General features: G+C 47.9%; 1 protein-coding gene across 1 annotated transcript; it reads left to right on the top strand.

Moving 5' to 3' along the window:
* Positions 1–1,343: 1,343 nt before the first annotated feature.
* Positions 1,344–17,180, top strand: Ddx18 (DEAD-box helicase 18). The gene is made up of 13 exons (XM_051147276.1): positions 1,344–1,508; positions 4,041–4,328; positions 5,988–6,098; positions 7,841–7,976; positions 8,281–8,381; positions 8,478–8,792; positions 10,372–10,511; positions 11,395–11,556; positions 12,105–12,257; positions 13,463–13,576; positions 15,126–15,182; positions 15,476–15,653; positions 16,746–17,180. Exons 1-13 carry the CDS (start codon positions 1,424–1,426, stop codon positions 16,886–16,888), a joined length of 1,983 nt encoding a protein of 660 aa, XP_051003233.1. The 5' UTR covers positions 1,344–1,423; the 3' UTR covers positions 16,889–17,180.
* The last annotated feature ends 263 nt before the right edge of the window (positions 17,181–17,443 follow it).

Raw genomic sequence — 17,443 nt, 5'->3', positions numbered from 1 at the left:
TGGCAGGGTCAAACAAGTTCATGGTCCCAGGTCCAAGATGGACTCCCATGCTTATTAACGGAAACTCCCTTGCTCAATCCCTTGTGTCCCAATATGATTGGACAGTGCTACAGACCACCCTGCTCCCCCTCGCTCTATGGTTTTCACCTTTGAAATACGCAATACAGCTTCCCCTTGGGGACAAGGTTCAAATCCCAAACTGGCCACCTCCCTGAGCTCAGAAAATAAAGCTTTCATCTTAAGCTTCCGTATCTGAAGTGAGTTTTCTCGGCTTCCGCCCCGAACCAAACAGGAAGTAGAAGGAACTCAGGTCTTTATGCTTGCAAGGCAACCACTTTACAGACTGAGCCATCTCCTCAGCCCCAATTAAAACACTACTAATCATTTAGAAGTAACGTGTTCCTCTGCTGGTATAGAGGCTGCCTACATGAAAGCCGCCCTGGGTTCAATACCACACGCTGCAGCACTGAATTAAAGATTGGGTCAGTAAGCATATCCCCAGACTAGCACAGGCATGTTCATGCGTGCGCATACATACACACACACACACACACACGCGCGCGCGCGCGCGCGCTCGCATTTATGTACAATGGGTGCTGAATGAAGACTTCATCCAAACGTCTATTCTGAGACTAAGATCTTTCTCAGAAGGTGCATGAACTTCCTTTCAGTGTGTTTTCTGTGTTTCTATCTTCATGGGAGTTGTGTAAAAATCCAGTGTTTTACTTAGGGCGTTTATCATATGTCTAACACACACACACACACACACACACACACACACACACACACACACATATACACAAGCTCGCCTGCACGCGAAAGTGAGTGTAACAGAGACAGGGAAAGGCCTGAAGAAAGGCATTTGTGTAACATAGGGCCCAGGTTGAAAGGGCTTTTTTTGTTTGTTTGTTTTTGTTTTGTTTATTTGTTTGTTGGGTGGGCCTAGAATTTGCCATGTGGACCAGGCTGGTTTCACAGAAATCCACTTACTCTGCCTCCCTAGTGCTAAGATTAAAGGCGTGCACCACCACGCCCGCCTCCAAAGCAAGAAGCTTTTAAGATTTAAATATCTTCTGGTTTGGATACAGGAACCGCACTACCAGTAAAGGGGAACAGAATCTTCTGAGCCAGGAGGAATTCTGTCTTCCAATTGTCCTCTAGTTCAGTCTCCTCGGTTTCGAAAACTTAAACTGAGGCTATCGCGTGGGCATGCCAAGGCGAACAGGTTCACAATGCGTCCCCCACTTGCCCAGGGGGCGCTGCTCTAAATTCGGTTCCGAAAGGGACCATAGAGTTCCAGGAACCGTTTCCGCCCAGAAGCACTTCCGCCCGCCGGTCGGCCGGGGCCAGCGACACACTTCCGAGTTCCAACTGCGCACGTGCACCCGCTGCTGGGTGCAGATCGGCGGTGCGGCCGGGCAACATGTCGCACTTACAGATGAAACTCCTGCGCAAGAAGATCGAGAAGCGGAACGCCAAGCTGCGGCAGCGGAACCTGAAGCTGCAAGGTGAGCTGTGCTGAACCCCGCGGTGGCGAACGGTGTCCGGACCCCAGAAACTGCGCGATGCGCGGGGGCACCAGGACGTGCGGCGCGAGCAGGCCTCTGGGGTCCCAGACCCCGTGGTCCCTTCATTGATCCTGCCGTTTCCAGCCTAGGTTCCTCGGTTCAGCGCGGGAGCGGGAGGCTTCGGGCTTCTGGCGGCTAGGCATTCAACAAAACCTACCGATTACCCTTCATTTTAGACTTCCCCATCATCTTAGGTCCCACGTAGAACTTTATGTCTTAGGTACCAACATTCCGGTTCCTGACATTTCATTGCTGGGTCTCGTCCCCTGCTTAGCCTTACGACTTTCCCCCCCCCCCACAGAGCTTTTGCAGTGAGCCTGCTTTCCTTTACCTTCTGCCCGAGCCCGTTCTCTTCGTTCCAGCCGCGATCTTCATCACATGATAAACGCAGAACTCTCCCGGTGTTCTTGTCGCGCCCAGCTTAGTTTGTAAATTCTTTAATGTTTCGGGTTTTTTTGTTGTTGTTGTTTTTGTTTATTTTGTTTTTTGAACAAAGACGTAGTGAAAAGCTGACACATGTCACCTTTCTTGTTGCAGTAGTTTCTGTGGTTTGTTTAGGGTACCAGTAAGATCTAAATCAGTGGGTCTCAACCTTTGGAATGCTATGACCCTTTAGTGCAGTTCCACATGTTGTGGTGACCCCCCAACCATAAAAATTAGGCCGTTGCTACTTAATAACAGTAATTTTGCTACTGTTATATATTATGATGTAAAATATCTTATTATGAGACCCCTGAAGGGGGAGGGTCGCGACCCAATAGATTGAGAATCGCTGAACAAATCCTCTGGCGAATACTCAGATATACAAACTATTTTCAACAGATTAATAATTGGCGCACGCCTTTAATCCCACACTCGGGAGGCAGAGGCAGGCGGATCGCTGTGAGTTCGAGGCCAGCCTGGTCTACAAAGTGAGTCCAGGATGGCCAAGGCTACACAGAGAAACCCTGTCTCGAAAAACAAAAACAAAAACAAAAAAATTGAAAGAAAGCCTAGAGGGAGCGGTGCATTTTAGGCTTAAGTTTTAAGTTCCTTCATTTAGTTCCTGTAGAACAATTAACAGTAGTTACTTTGTAGCTACTTCTTGCTGTGGGTAGTGATGTAAACTAAAGATGGTGTTGCTTTCGTTCTCATATAAACATGGAAACTTTGTAAAGGTGGTTTGGGATTTTAATAGGGCAAAGAAGTCGTTTTTGTTACTGATTTTTTTTCAGTTCACCAAAGTCTAGGAAATGCTGTGAAATTATATAAGCAATAATTGTGGCAATGTGAAATAAATGTCATTTGGTTATGTTTATCAGTTTCCTAGCCCTGGCTGTCTAGAACCAGCTCTGTAGACCAGGCTGGCCTCGAACTCATAGAGTTCTACCAGCCCCTGCCTCCCAAGTGCTTAGATTAAAGACGTGTGCTGCTGCCACCAGGCCAAATACTGCTGCTTTCTGACTGCTTTGATTTAATTGTGTGACCTTGTTGAGATTTTCCCGCGTCACAGACTTCTGCATAGCCTTAAACGTATAAGGTCTTTTGAAGTTAGACTAAAGCAACTTTCCTTTTCTGACTTTTGTTTTGGTTTGGTTTTCAAGACAGGGTCTCTCTGTGTAGCCTTGGCTGTCCTAGACTCGATTTGTAGACCAGGCTGGCCTCAAACTCACAGCGATCCACCTGCCTCTGCCTCCCGAGTGCTGGGATTAAAGGTGTGCACTGCCACGCCAGCTGTTCATTTATGCCTTTGTGCCAAAAAAAAAAAAAAAAAAAGAGAGAGAGAGAGAGAGAGATTAAAGAATTTACAAACTAAGCTGGGCGCAAGCATTTATCATGTGGTGCGGATCGCTGCACGAATGAAAAGAATAGTGTGTGTGCCTCGGTATTCTCTGGATTTCTTCAGCAATTCTCAGTCTGTGGGTGGCGACCCCCCTACTAGGGTCTCATATTAGATATTTACATTGTGATTAACAGTAGAAAAATTGTAGTTACTTAGTAGCAACGAAATAATTTTATGGTTGGGGTCACCACTGTACTAAAGGGTCATAGCATTCCGAAGGTTGAGACCCACTGATTTAGATCTTGCTGGTACCCTAAACAAACCACAGAAACTACTGCAACAAGAAAGATGACATGTGTCAGTTGGTTTTTTTGTTTGTTTGTTGGTGTTGGTTTTTTTTTTCCCCAGAGACAGGGTCTCTCTGTGTAGCCTTGGCTGACCTGGACTCACTTTATAGACCAGGCTGGCCTTGAACTCACACTGATCCACCTGCCTCTGCCTCCCGAGTGCTGGGATTAAAGGTGTGTGCCACCATACCTGGCTGACTTTTTTTTTTTTTTTTTTTTGTAAAGAAAGCATGCCTTTTCTATAATAGAGTACCAACAGGTGGCTTCAGCAGTGAACTTAAACTAGAATTTGTACCGTAAAGGTCAGCGTTTATGAGTAGGCTTAGTCTTTTTTGTCACAATGTAAGTTCCGTTTTTCAACAGAAGCGTCAGACACGAGCCTGTCACAACCTCAAAATGGAGAGGTGCCTGAAGAAACCGTAAAAGTTAAGAAAGTTAAAAAAGCCCTGAAGCATTCTGTGAACGTGGGCTCAGCAGAAGCGCAAAGTGGAGGCACTCCTGAAGAGACAGTGGAAAATGCAAAGGTTAAAAGATCACCCCAAAAACTTACCACTTTGACCAATGGCGAAGCAGCATCAATGCCACCTCCTGATTCAGAACCAAAAAAGAAAAAGAAGAAGAAGAGGAAAATGGCAGTTGATGCTGGGCCTGGTAGGCTTATTTTCTTTGATTGTCAGCCATTCAGATTGCTTTCCAGTTGTTCGCTTCCTTCTACTGTTTGCATAAAGCACCCCCAGTGTTCACCAGTGTAGCAGACTAGCCTGGCAGCTCAAAGGTGCATTTTACTGGTGGAGAAGGAAGGTGGGTTTTAATTTTTCTGCAAATTTGTGTCATGTTTTTAAATTGACTAACCTTGGTGGAAGCCTACATTTGGTAAGAATGTCTTCAGATTTATAATAGTCCACTAAGGGGTCGGGGGAGCCGTTAGCTGGGCTTTTTAAATAAGATGAATATGTCATTGGGTAGCCTTTTGGTTTTGCATATTTCCACAGTTTCAGAACTTTAATTAACACTGAATGGATGCGGGCTGGTAATATGAACTGTCTCCCTGGGCTTTTCTATCTGATACTGATGCTTCTTTGACCTCAGAATTGACTTGTCTTTTGCCCATATATTTGTTCCCTCCCCTCCCCCCATCCCCTTCCAGAGTATATAAAACAACATGTAAGAAAGTTGTGAATAAACAAACACTGATTTGCAAGTGAGCAGAGAATACAGTCCAGGGTAGTGACTGAAGAGCAGGGAGAAGGAGGGTGGTCGTACATTTTGGTGAAAAGATGTGCCCCCTGTTGGGATGTGAGCGAAGAAATGAAGTAGGCTAAGATGGTTAGCATCCCTCTCACTCAGCTGTTTGAACGCAGTATGCGGTGCTTTAGAATCATAGCCAGTACTGAAAGGTAGGCTGGGACCGTCCTGTGAAGATTGAATGCAGAAGTGGAAAAGGCCCTTCCATTCCTCTTTTGCCACTTAGAACTTCACAACAGTCCAGTTGTTATCACCCAGCTAAGAAGCAGTTGCCCTAGATTTAGTCTTACCTGTGGGAGCATGAAGAGCCTCGAGCCTTTAGTGCTCGTCCTCAAAGCAGCGGTAACTTGCAGAAATGTAATGGCAAGAGGGGGAAATATTGGCGCTTATGAATTTAATTTAAGATTGCCTTAATGAACATGCAGTTCTTTTCCCTCATGAAGTGTAGAGCTCATAATTGCTGTCCTGATAACTGTTTAGTGGGACTGGGAAAAAAAAAATCTTTTTTTAGAGCTGTGTGGTGTTGGTGCATGCCTTTAATTTCAGCACTTGGCAGGCAGAGAGGCAGATAGATCTCTTCAGTTTTGAGTTCAAGGCCAGTCTGGTTCACAGAGCAAGTTCCAGGACAGACAGGGCTACACAGAGAAATCCTGTCTCAAAACAATCTTTTAATATTGATAGTATAATGCTTTAAGGAACTTTAAAACATTGGTTTTTTTTTTTTTATTAATTTATTCTTGTTACATCTCAATGGTTATCCCATCCCTTGTATCCTCCCATTCTTCCCTCCCTCCCATTCTCCCACTATTCCCCTCCCCTATGACTGTTCCTGAGGGGGATTACCTCCCCCTGTATATGCTCATAGGGTATCAAGTCTCTTCTTGGGTTTTTAATACCTCAGATTTTTAAATCTCTTTCTGAAAAAGGTTTCTAACAAATACTGAATAATGTTAAGCTTTGAAAATATATTTCTTTATATTACAGATCTTTTGTTCTCGTTTGTTATTTTAATAATAAAGGATGCTTTATTTGTTTACTTTTTTGTTTCTCTTTTGTTAAACCAAGACACCAAAAAAGCCAAAACAGAAGAAAACAATGGGTCTCATGAAGAAACAGAAGATGGTGTGGCGAAGCCGGGTGACAGTGAGGTGCCCAGCCTGCCCCTAGGCCTGACAGGTGATGGCCGGGACTTTTCTTAGAAATGTCACATTTCTGTGCTGCATGACTAAAGGTTTCATTGTGACTTTTAATTATCAGGGAAAAGTAATTATCAGCTAGCAATGACTTTTTTTTTTTTTAAGTAACTGTGGTGTTTTCTCTTCTACTTTGTGGTACCTAGAGGCTTTTTTTTTTTTTTTTTTTTTTAATCTTTTTTTTTTTTCCTTCTTTCTCTGCATTACTAATATTGAAATTGTTTTATATTCTCACAGCTTCCAGAATCCTTAAAGTTCAAGAATTTAGACTAGAATGTATTGCTTTATACAGAACTGACCTAGAAGTTGTTTGAGCTGTTTGACTTAGGGGGTTTTGTTTCCTTCCTTTTAAAACACTTAGGTCTGAGTTCATTGCTTTAGTGCTTAATCGAGCCAGCTGAAGTGAGCTGATGGCTTAGTATTGTGTGCAGTCCACAAAGACAGGAAAGTTACAGAGGTGATTTCTCGGCCAGGACAGTTTTTTGCTCCGTGTCAAGCAACTGACTCTTCTCAGAAATATCCAGGTTCACGCACCAAAAGCTCTCCACCCTAAGCCTGACCACTCAGGACAGTCTCCTGACATTAGAGTGTGGGGGTCTGGGGTGCCACCCAGCCTCTTGAAATACATACATAGGTTAGCCACTTGCCCGGCATACCTGAGGTCCTGAATTTAGTCCCCATGCACAAAAAGAGAATTCTCCAGCCCAGGGTCAGTTCAGATGTTCCTTTCTTTGAGTGGGATTGTAGCCCAGGAAACTGGCTAGAATTGAAAACCGAAGTCAGACATGCACTGAGCGCATGCTTACCCTCACAGTCAGTAGCCCGCCTCAAATGGGCTCCACGGGGCTGGAGAGATGCTCAGCAGCTGAGAGCAGAGGACCAAAGACAGGCGGCACCTGTGTTGTGCCTCACACCCTCCTGTGCCCAATTCCAGCTCCAGGGCATCCTGACCTTGCCTCTAGCCTGCACAGGGGTCTGCACTCTGCACATATCTGCACACAGATAGACACATAGGTAAAAGTAAAACCTTTTTTAAAAAAAAGGTTACCAGAGCTGTTATTTGACTTCTTGTTGGGCAAAATCATCTAACACAGCCTGTTTTATAAAAGCATTGTGTATCTTATTAATATCAGATGTCACACTGAAAATTTAAATGTAAATTGTGGTTGTGGGTGTTTTCCCATGACTTTAGTCACTAGTCAGGCCCCTTGTGACTGCCAAGCTGAGAAGGGGCAGCTATGGCCAGGACAAAGCCGAATGGGAAGGTCACGGGAGTGCCCCGGGGTGCTGTGGCTTCCTCGGGAATCTGGTTGGAGTTTGGTTGGCTTTAGGCTCAGGTTTTAGTATCGTCCATGCTTTCTTTTATGTGCATGGTGCTTTGCCAGCATGCGTGTATGTGACCACTGGTGCATGTGGAGATGAGAAGTCATTTTATCCCGGGAACCGGAGTTGTGGGTGCCGGGAATTAGACCCAGGTCCTCTGCAACAGCAGCAAGTGCTCTTACCCACCGAACCCATCTCTCCGGTCCCAGGGTTTATACTTGATGCTGTACTTGAACAGTTCATTTTCTGTGGACTGTGTTCTCATCATCTTTAGCAGCGGCTGTGCATTAGTCTCTTCTTGATGTAAGAAGCTCATCTAAGGACCGGGGGAGGGGTGGGGGGGAAGGGTTTAGACAGCTGTGACGGCACTTGATTGCTGACAGTGAGCAATCTTCTGCTTAGGTGCTTTTGAGGACACTTCATTTGCTTCCTTGTCTAATCTCGTCAATGAAAACACTCTGAAGGCTATAGCAGAAATGGGCTTCAAGCACATGACAGAGATCCAGCATAAAAGTATCAGGCCGCTTCTGGAAGGCAGGTATGGTTGACACCAAAGCAGGGACAATCCTGTCTGCCCTCTGGACTGTGGGCTTGTAAAGGGAATGCATGTGTGACACTGATTTTGTTCTCTATGTGGACTCATGTCTCGCTATAGTGAAGATGAGTTATTTGCTGATGTTCGAGAAAAATCGTAGCAGTTCTTGTACGTTAGGTGCATGACAAGGTGGCTCGGCAAGGACTGTGTCCCTGTGTTGTCACTAGAGCCTGGAATGTGCTGTGCACATAGTGGGTGTTGGGTGTGCATCTGCGGGAGTCAAATGAGTGTCCTCTGCAATCCTAAGGGATCTCCTGGCGGCTGCGAAGACAGGCAGCGGCAAGACCCTCGCCTTCCTCATCCCTGTGATCGAGCTCATCGTCAAGTTGAAGTTCATGCCCAGGAATGGTGAGGCTTCCGTCTCTCTCTGCTGTCATTTCACTAGGGACTCTGCGACCCTTACAGACTTGTGGAGATGGCCCTCTGTCGCCTTTTGCCTTTTAGGAACAGGAGTCCTGATTCTCTCTCCTACCAGAGAGCTGGCCATGCAGACATTTGGCGTTCTCAAGGAACTGATGACGCACCACGTTCACACGTACGGGCTCATCATGGGCGGCAGTAACAGGTCAGCCGAATCGCAGAAGCTCATCAACGGGATCAACATCATCGTGGCCACCCCAGGCCGGCTGCTGGACCACATGCAGAACACGCCAGGGTTTATGTACAAGAACCTACAGTGCCTGGTTATTGATGAGGCTGATCGTATCTTGGATGTTGGATTTGAAGAAGAATTAAAACAGATTATTAAACTTTTGCCAGGTAAGTAGCCAGCATCTGCATGGGGCTCACGGAGCAGCTAGAGGACTGTGGCTGGTGATCTTGTAGGAAAAATACTATCTTAATGCCAGAATTGTACTGTTGCCGTGTGAAGAGTTTGTGCCTGTCAAAGTAGTTTGAAGTGCATCAAACCTTCTGGCTTCATACAGCACAGGACCATTTCATAAGCCGGACTGCAAGTTCAATGGTCCAGATGGAAAGGTTCCTTGTAAGAGTTGAGCTCTCTGGTTGAGTCCTGCCGCTGCTGCCATCCCTTGTTTTTATTTCCATGTAGGTATTCTGAGAGGAAGTCTTCCAACGTGATAAATTGTTTACATTTATAATAAGGCCACGACCCTGTACACTGTGCTGGGCAGTGCTGTGCTGAAATGTAATTGACATAAGAAACAGTATAATTATCTAGGCGTGGAAGCAGGAGTTCAGGGTCAACCCTGAGACCTTGACTCCAGAGTGTGACCCCAGAGCTACGGGAGACCCTGCCTCAGTGCAATACGTTAGGGCCTAGAGAGGTGGCTCAGCAACTAAGAGCACAGACTGCTCTTCCAGAGGACCCAGGTTCGGTTCCCATAACCAGCACCACTTGGCCATCACCTGTAACTCAAGCTCCAGGAGAATCTAACCCCTCTGGCTTCTGAAGGCACCTCATTTAGGACACAGACATACAAACATATAATTTAAACACAATAAGTAAACCATTCAACGTAAAATCTCTGATGTTTTTCAAGATTTGTTTATAATTTATACAGTATTCTGCCTGCATGTGTACCTCATCATAAGTGGGTGTGAGCTGCCACATGGTTGCTGGGAATTGAACTCAGGACCTTTGGAAGAGCAGACAGTGCTCTTAACCTCTGAGCCATCTCTCCAGCCCTAATTTTTTGATACCCTAACGTGTATCCCTTGAGAGAGTCGTAACTGCAAGCAAGATGATGGGCGTGTCCTCCACCTCAAAAGTCAGTGCCCCCTTGCAGTGCCCCGCCCACATTGAGTACCTTCTCCATCAGCTGTTGACAGCTCTCTGTCCGTGTCCGTCAGCCTACAAGGTCTAAACGTGTAGTTACAGTGGGGCAGCGCCCTCCAATCTCACCATGCAGCTTCTTTTGGGTCATCAGAAGTGTTGCACTGTGTGAGGTCACTCATCCAGCTGTTGACAGGTGTGTGTGTGTGTGTGTGTGTGTGTTGTGTGTGTGTGTGTGTGTGTGTGTGTGTGTGTGTTTGCAGCTTGGGACGGTTGAAATTCCTGTCAGCATTCACTACGAGGTGTGGTAGGGTTCCATAGCTCCTTTTCTGTGAAGAACTTGAGGAGGGCATTGCTAATGGCTGGGAGAACCTTAACTACCCTCATTTGGGTTTCATTTGCTGAGGGTCCGTTTGTCTGTTTCACCTAAGTTACCCTGTTCATAGACCTGAAACTCACACTGTGGCCTTCTCGCTCCTAGTGGTGTCTGGGAACCCACACCAGCAGCATATCCGCTCTTCCTGGAAGTCCTGCCTAAAGTGTGACTGTGAGGTGGTTATGGGGTTCTTTGGAAGGTTTTGGATTTTTTTTTATGTCTTTCAGTACGCAGGCAAACCATGCTCTTTTCTGCCACACAAACTCGAAAAGTTGAAGACTTGGCAAGAATTTCTCTGAAAAAGGAGCCATTGTATGTGGGCGTTGACGACGATAAAGAGGTTGCCACAGTGGACGGCCTTGAGCAGGTACCGCATGAGTGGCTTGGTGCATACTAAAAAGTGAGTGAGCGAGTGGGTGAGGCCCTGTGGGGATCTGACTGGGTGTTTGTGCGTGTTCAGGGGCTGCACGGGGCACATAGATGGATGCACATCATCAGATCAGCAGGCTCCAGTGTGCGATCTCTGGCTCCTGAGTCTAAGATACTGTGACCTCTGAATGACCCGGCTTCTGCTCTGTTGATGCTGCCTTTCATGGGACGCATTATCCGTAGCCACTGATATGAAATGCTGCTAGGACTTGTTCTTAATAATCTCTATGAGGTGCCAGGGAAGTTGGGTGATAGAGAGGAAACAAGCTTACAGGAGCAGGTGCATTGCTGTGAAAGTTAGAAAAGAGGTGCCAGGTCTAAGCTGAGCTAAGGAAAACAAGTTTCAGCTTGAATGCATATGCACATACACACTGGTGCGTGCGTGTGTGCGTATGTGTGTATACATGCATACATGCATGAGTGGCTGTGGGTGTGAAAGCCAGAGACTGATGTCAGGTGTCTTCCTAATCGATTGCTCACTGTTTATAAATATTGAGCAGAGTCTCATTTGAGCCCAAGGCTTACGGACTCTGCTAATTAGCTAGCCTGCTTGCCCCACTGAGCATTGGGATTACATGGTGGCTGCCGCACTTACCCAGCATCCACGTGGGTGTCTGTCCTCAGCCTTTTACCTGTTGAGCTATCTTCCTAGCCCCAGAGTAAAGTTTTGATGAGTAGCCGGCTCTGTATAATCCGGGCTTGGTCTAGTCCTTGAGTGTGGAGGAGAGGCCTTGCAGGATATTGTGGTGTTCAAACACATCCTTTGCTTAATGGAGCTAACGATGCCCTTGTGAGTGACCTGTTCACTTGCACCATTTCAGGGATACGTTGTTTGTCCCTCTGAGAAGAGGTTCCTTCTGCTTTTCACATTCCTTAAGAAGAACCGGAAGAAGAAAGTGATGGTTTTCTTTTCGTCGTGTATGTCTGTGAAATACCACTATGAGCTACTGAACTACATTGACCTGCCTGTCTTGGCCATCCATGTAAGTGGTGTCTGTGAGCTCGTTGAGAAATGGGGTGAGCCTGTGATGTTCTGTGCATTTCGCATTGGAGGCATTCCTCCTTCTGAGCATAGATCGGGTCTATATGGGAATCTGAAAACAGCTGTGAGTGCTTGAACAAGATTGGACAGTGAAAGGGGCTCTCAAGGCTCTGCTCCTCCCGAAGGATCTCTAGGAAGTTAACGGTTGTTAGTGACACTTTTCTTCAGTGGTGTAGACACCGGAAAAGCGCCCATGTGCCTGCAAGTCCCCCTCACCCATGCAGGAAATCAGCAGGAGTGGAAAGGGACAGGAGGAGAGGGTAATGGCATCACTGTGGCAAAGTGTGTTATTTCACACAAAGCACTAAGCACATGTGCAAATGTAGGCATACCCTCCCTCTCAGAAGTCATGGGGTACAGCGGGGGACATAGGGCCGGGCCAGAGGCAGCTTGAACTGAAGTGTGGTAGCAGCTGCCCCATTCACTGGGTCTACATTCAGCGCTCACAAACAACTTGAATGGGTTTTGTGCTCTTGTTTCTGAATCTAGGGAAAACAAAAGCAAAATAAGCGAACAACCACATTCTTCCAATTCTGCAACGCAGATTCAGGAATATTGCTGTGCACTGATGTGGCTGCCAGAGGCCTGGACATCCCTGAAGTGGACTGGATTGTTCAGTACGACCCTCCTGACGACCCCAAGGTAACCAGTATCTTCAGAATGGATCTGTGTGAGGAGTGCGCGCGCTGCCCGGGAAGCATGTCCTTACACACCCAAGAGGCTTCCCTGAGGGGAATAGCCATGGTCAGGTCTAGGGTATCACTGGTGTTAATAAGTGTCAGGCACCTTGTGGGGCTGAAGGGAAGGGTGCGGTGCAAAGAGCTTTGAGGGGCATCATCTGTGACTTTAGGAATGCTGGGGTCCTTGGAGTGATGTGTCCAACTAGTATCTGAAGGAACGATTGTGAAAGGAAGTAGATAAAGGTCTCTAATGGCTGCAGTAGAATAAGCACCCATGTAAAGGCCAGGCATGGTACCACAGTGGTGAGGGAGGAAGAGGAGGAGGAGAGACAAACAGGCCCTGAGGGCCTGTGCAGCCACCTAACGAGCCTATGGTTCAGTGGGAGAGCCTGCCTGGGAGAACCATAAAGGAAGACACCTGGCCTCCACCTCTGATTTCTGCTCATGCATGTATACACCATACACAAAGGAATGCTTTTTTTTTTAATTTATTACAATTTATTCACATTGTTATCCCCTCACTTTTATCTTCCAGTACCCCCTCCCTCCCTCCCTCTTCCTCCCTATTCCTTTCCCCTAGACCTCTGATGGGGGGGCCTCCTCCCCCACAGTCTGATCACAGCCTTATCAGGTCTCATCAGGGCAGCCTGCATCCCCTTCCTCTGTGTGCCCACAAGGTTGCCCCACCAAGAGGCAGCGATCAAATCGCAGGTACCAGAGTTCATGTCAGGGGCAGCCCCCTCTCACCCCACATGGAGAATGAGCTGTCCATCAGCCTCATCTGAATAGGGGGTTAGGTACTCGGCATGCATTGTAAAAGGAATACTTTCAATAAGCTGCCTAGCGTTTAAACCTAGTCTCCTCAAAAGTTATTTTGAAGATGAGCTATGATGGTCTTTTTAGTAGGTCAGGGTTGCTGTGCCTGGCCTGTGGGGCTTCTTATGCAGTGTCGGTATGACTGGTCGGTGAAGCTTCTCTTCCTTGGTGGTGGCCCTGTTAAGAGGTGGTATCTGCAGAGGGAGGTGCTGGACCAGTGTGCAGAGGACATGAAGTTGGCCCTGCCCGTGGTCAGTGCATCGTCTGATCTAGGTGTGCTGCCTGCCTCCCTCTGCCGTGGGACACTCAAAGAAGTCCTCACTTAACGCAGCTTTTCTTGCCTTGTCACAGGAATATATTCATCGGGTGGGTAGAACGGCCAGGGGCCTGAATGGGCGTGGGCACGCCCTGCTCATCCTGCGCCCGGAGGAGTTGGGTTTCCTGCGTTACCTGAAGCAATCCAAGGTAAAGGCCAATGTTTGGAAATCTTACGTTGGGAGGCAACGCGTCTCATTACATCCTTCTCGGGTACCAGCTGTACAGATGGCAGAGTAGGGCTTGGCTGAAGCTGAGGTGACGACAAACAGCTGCAGCAAGGCACTGGGTGAAGGGATAACGCGCTTCTGCCCAGGAGGCATGGACAGAAGGAACAGGCCCATGGCTCAGTCCCCGGCTGCGTCTCCAGTGCCTGTTGGAGGCTCTTCTTTCTGGTCTCTGCAGCCCTGTCCAACCCTTCTCCACTCCTCAGCATCCCAGCAACCTGCTGTGCATCTTCTTGTCCAGAACACCTTCCTCCATAGAAGTACAGGCAGCAGATCTGTTCTCTGCCTCAGTCAGCCTCCTCCTCTCTCTCCTTTTCCCCACACTTCCTGGTCCCCATGCTGCCAGTGCTTTGCCATCCCGAGTCTGTCCCTGCGAAGGCTTCGGCCCTCAACTCACCCTCCTGCCACTCCCTTCAGGGCCACCTGCTGCCGCTGGCTCTGCTTCCTCGGTCTGCCTTTTGGGGACAGAGGTCTGTATATTTTCTTGTCAGCATCTACTCAATCCCCAACCTTCCTGGCTCTGCCCTTATTCCACCTCGCCAGAACAGAATGCATCCAGGCTGCATTTGGCCTCCTTGGCGCTAGGCCTAGTAGGTACATGGCAGGCCTGCTTGTCCCTGACGCCCTCCTGGCACAGTCTTGGTCCGTGGATTTCCTCTCTACGGTGTGACACATTTTCCTGAGGTTGCCCTGAGGCCTCTGGCTTTGCCTCACTGCATTTTTCCTAGATCTCCACATTACATTGTTTGGGCGAGTAGTCTGATCTCTGGCCCTCTATGTTCCCAGCGCAGAAATGCACCTTGAGAGGTTGCTCCATCACTTCCCTGGCTGTGCTGTAGGGCTGCGAGCATGCCCTCTGAGCAGAGGGCAGGAGCCAGTCCTTGCAGACCTATTTGCTTCCCCAGTCATTTGCACAAGCACAGGTTTCTATCTCTTTCCCCAGCTATTTAAGGTGCTAAATAATTAATAAATCCTTGGGGGAGCTGGATTTTTCCTGGCATGGGCGTGGTGCCAAAAGCACCAGACAGTGGTATTGAAGGCCCTCCTGGTATAGAGGAAAAGAGGTGGCCATCCTGGGCATGGTAGTACACATCTATAATTCTAGCAATCAAGAAGCAGAGGCAAGGAGATGACAGCAGGATCAAGGCCAGCCCTGTCAGGGATAAGGGAAAACATAAGTAATCGTTCATCAATCTCCCTGTGGATGTCAGGGTCCTACAGGACAGGGGCCATAGCAGCGACTTGCCTCTACTCAGTTCTTCACCTCCGCTTTTGAGGAGGTTAAGAATGCAGGCTCCCACACAGGATTTGTGTGAACTCAGCAGCCAGAGATGGAGGCAAGGGGTTCCACAGCCCAGGGGTCTCTGTCCTCAGAGCCAGCCCTGCCCCCGCTGTCACTGCTGATGGGACACTTCACCTTCCGTAGCTCTGAAACTGAGCTTCTTATGGAGTTTAAACTTCTGTTTTTCTAGGTGCCACTGAATCAGTTTGATTTCTCCTGGTCGAAAGTTTCTGATATTCAGGCTCAGGTATGCCTTCTGTTTGTTTTATTCTCTTTCTGGGGAAGAGACCACCTGTCCCAGCGCTGCCTCTCAAGAGTTTGGGAGTCACTCCCTCGAGCTCCTCTGGCTTGGGCTGTGAGGTCCTTACAGGTTCCTCCCACAGGGATCCCCCTCTCAGGTGGCCCTGCCGTCTGCAGCCTTGCACGGGTGCCGCCTGGTTTTGCCAAGAGGCCAAAGCCAGATCAAGTGGGCTGGGACAAGTGTTTCTGTAGGATGACTGTTGTAATGGCTGAGGTCTGCTTTTGCCTTTTCTGTTTCAGCTGGAAAAGTTGATCGAAAAGAACTACTTCCTCCACAAGTCTGCTCAGGAAGCATACAAGTCCTACATCCGAGCCTATGACTCGCACTCCCTCAAGCAGATATTTAATGTGAACAACCTGAATTTGCCTCAGGTCGCTCTGTCTTTTGGTTTCAAGGTCCCTCCTTTCGTTGATCTGAGTATCCTTTTGGTTGTTACTGCGCTGTGCTGCAGTTAAAGGGCTTAGCGGGGCTTAGCAGTTAGGTGGTGTGTGCCTCCGCGGCCAGCCAAAGGCTCTGCTGCTCATCCTTGCCCTCGTCTGTGTGCCTGCATTAGCACAGGACAGGACGATGAAGAGGTCGGCAAGGACTTGTCACTGGTGTGGCAGTTACCAGAATAAGGCAGCTCAGGAGTTAAGTCTCTAAAGAACTGAGGATGGCTCAGTGGGTAAAAGTGTTTACCCAGCATGCCTGGCAACCCAAGTTTGACTCCTAGGACCCATAGTGGAAGGAGAGAACCAGACATTCCCAAATGTTGTCCTCTGACCCCCAGTGTGTGACGTGGCACACACGCCTACATCCCTGCACACAGAGGAATGTTTAAATTTCACGTGACAGTGGAAGGCATGCAGTTGTGTCTTCAGGGTAGAAACACAGAGGTGGAAAATAGCAGCTGAAGAGGATGGTGAGAGCCTCGTGTAGCCACTGGATGGCTAGCTACACGGAAATGGCAGCAAGGTGGCTCCCAGAAAACAAATGAGCCTTGCTCCAGGTAAAGGTAGTCTGGGGTGGGTGGGTGTGTGTATACACACGCGCACGTGAGTTTTGACTGTTTGCGGGAGAAAGGACCAGATATGATGAAAGCTGCTTTTTAATGCTGTTGTAGTAACTCCGGACCAGAGTGATCAGCATCTTCACCCTAGACCTTGGGAAAGTCAGCTGTCCTGAGAATGTTGAACTGAGGAAAAGAACCACTGGGTCGCTTAGGAGACTCTTGGACTCTGAGGCGGTCACAGTGACCCTGGGGATAGTTTTGTCGTGTCTAGTTGACCTCTGAACTCCCTTACTCTACTCTCCATGAGTATAGCGTGTTGGTCCGTGTGGTCCCTGCACTTGAAGTCATGCCTGTTCACTTTGCTGTTGTCACACCTGGTCTCCTGCGGCTTTATTGCAGTGTTAGCCCCCACGTCTCCGCTGGTCAGGCAAAGTGTGGCCGGGCAGTGCTGGGCATGCTGGGCTTTCCCCTGCAGCTTGTCCTCTTTGTTGTTTGCCTTCCTTAACGTTCCCCTGTAGACGTGGGCAGCCATGATGGCAAGCTTAAAAAGAGAGGAGGCGGCGGTGGATTCGGCTACCAGAAAACAAAGAAAGTGGAGAAGTCCAAGATCTTTAAACACATCAGCAAGAAGCCAGCAGACCGCAGGCAGTTCTCTCACTGAGGGGAATGGTCTTCCTTCTGGACTGACTTCGCCCTAATTCCCACCTCTCTTTAAAAAAGGAACTTTTGTTCAATTCCCAGCAACCACCTGGTGGCTCTCAACCATCTATAATGAGATCTGGTGCCCTCTTCTGGCCTGCAGGCAGAATACTGTATACATAATAAATATTTAGGGCCAGGCGTGGTGGTGCACGCCTTTAATCCCAGCACTTGGGAGGCAAAGGCAAGCGGATCTATGAGTTCAAGGCCAGCCTGGTCTACACATCTAGTCTAGAATAGCCAGGGCTACACAGAGAAAGCCTGTCTCAAAAAAAAAATTTTTTTTTTTTTGTCTTTACTATGATGATATTTTATTTTTAAATAAAACAAATTATCACATTGGTTTAATGACTTTTACACCTTTCCCTTTTGGTGTGGTCCTGACTTTCAAGTATGGGCTATTGTTGGTTGTTTTCAAGAACATATAATTGGGTTGGGAGATGAAGAATCTGAGTTCAAATTCCCAGAAACTGCTTTAAGAACAGGCACAGTGGGGCTGCACCACCCCAGCATCTGT

Source organism: Acomys russatus, chromosome 6, assembly GCF_903995435.1.
Source record: "Acomys russatus chromosome 6, mAcoRus1.1, whole genome shotgun sequence".
NCBI classification, from domain to species: Eukaryota; Metazoa; Chordata; class Mammalia; order Rodentia; family Muridae; genus Acomys; species Acomys russatus.
The sequence above is the reverse complement of the archived record's forward strand: the minus strand, read 5'-3'. Positions and strand labels throughout refer to the sequence as shown.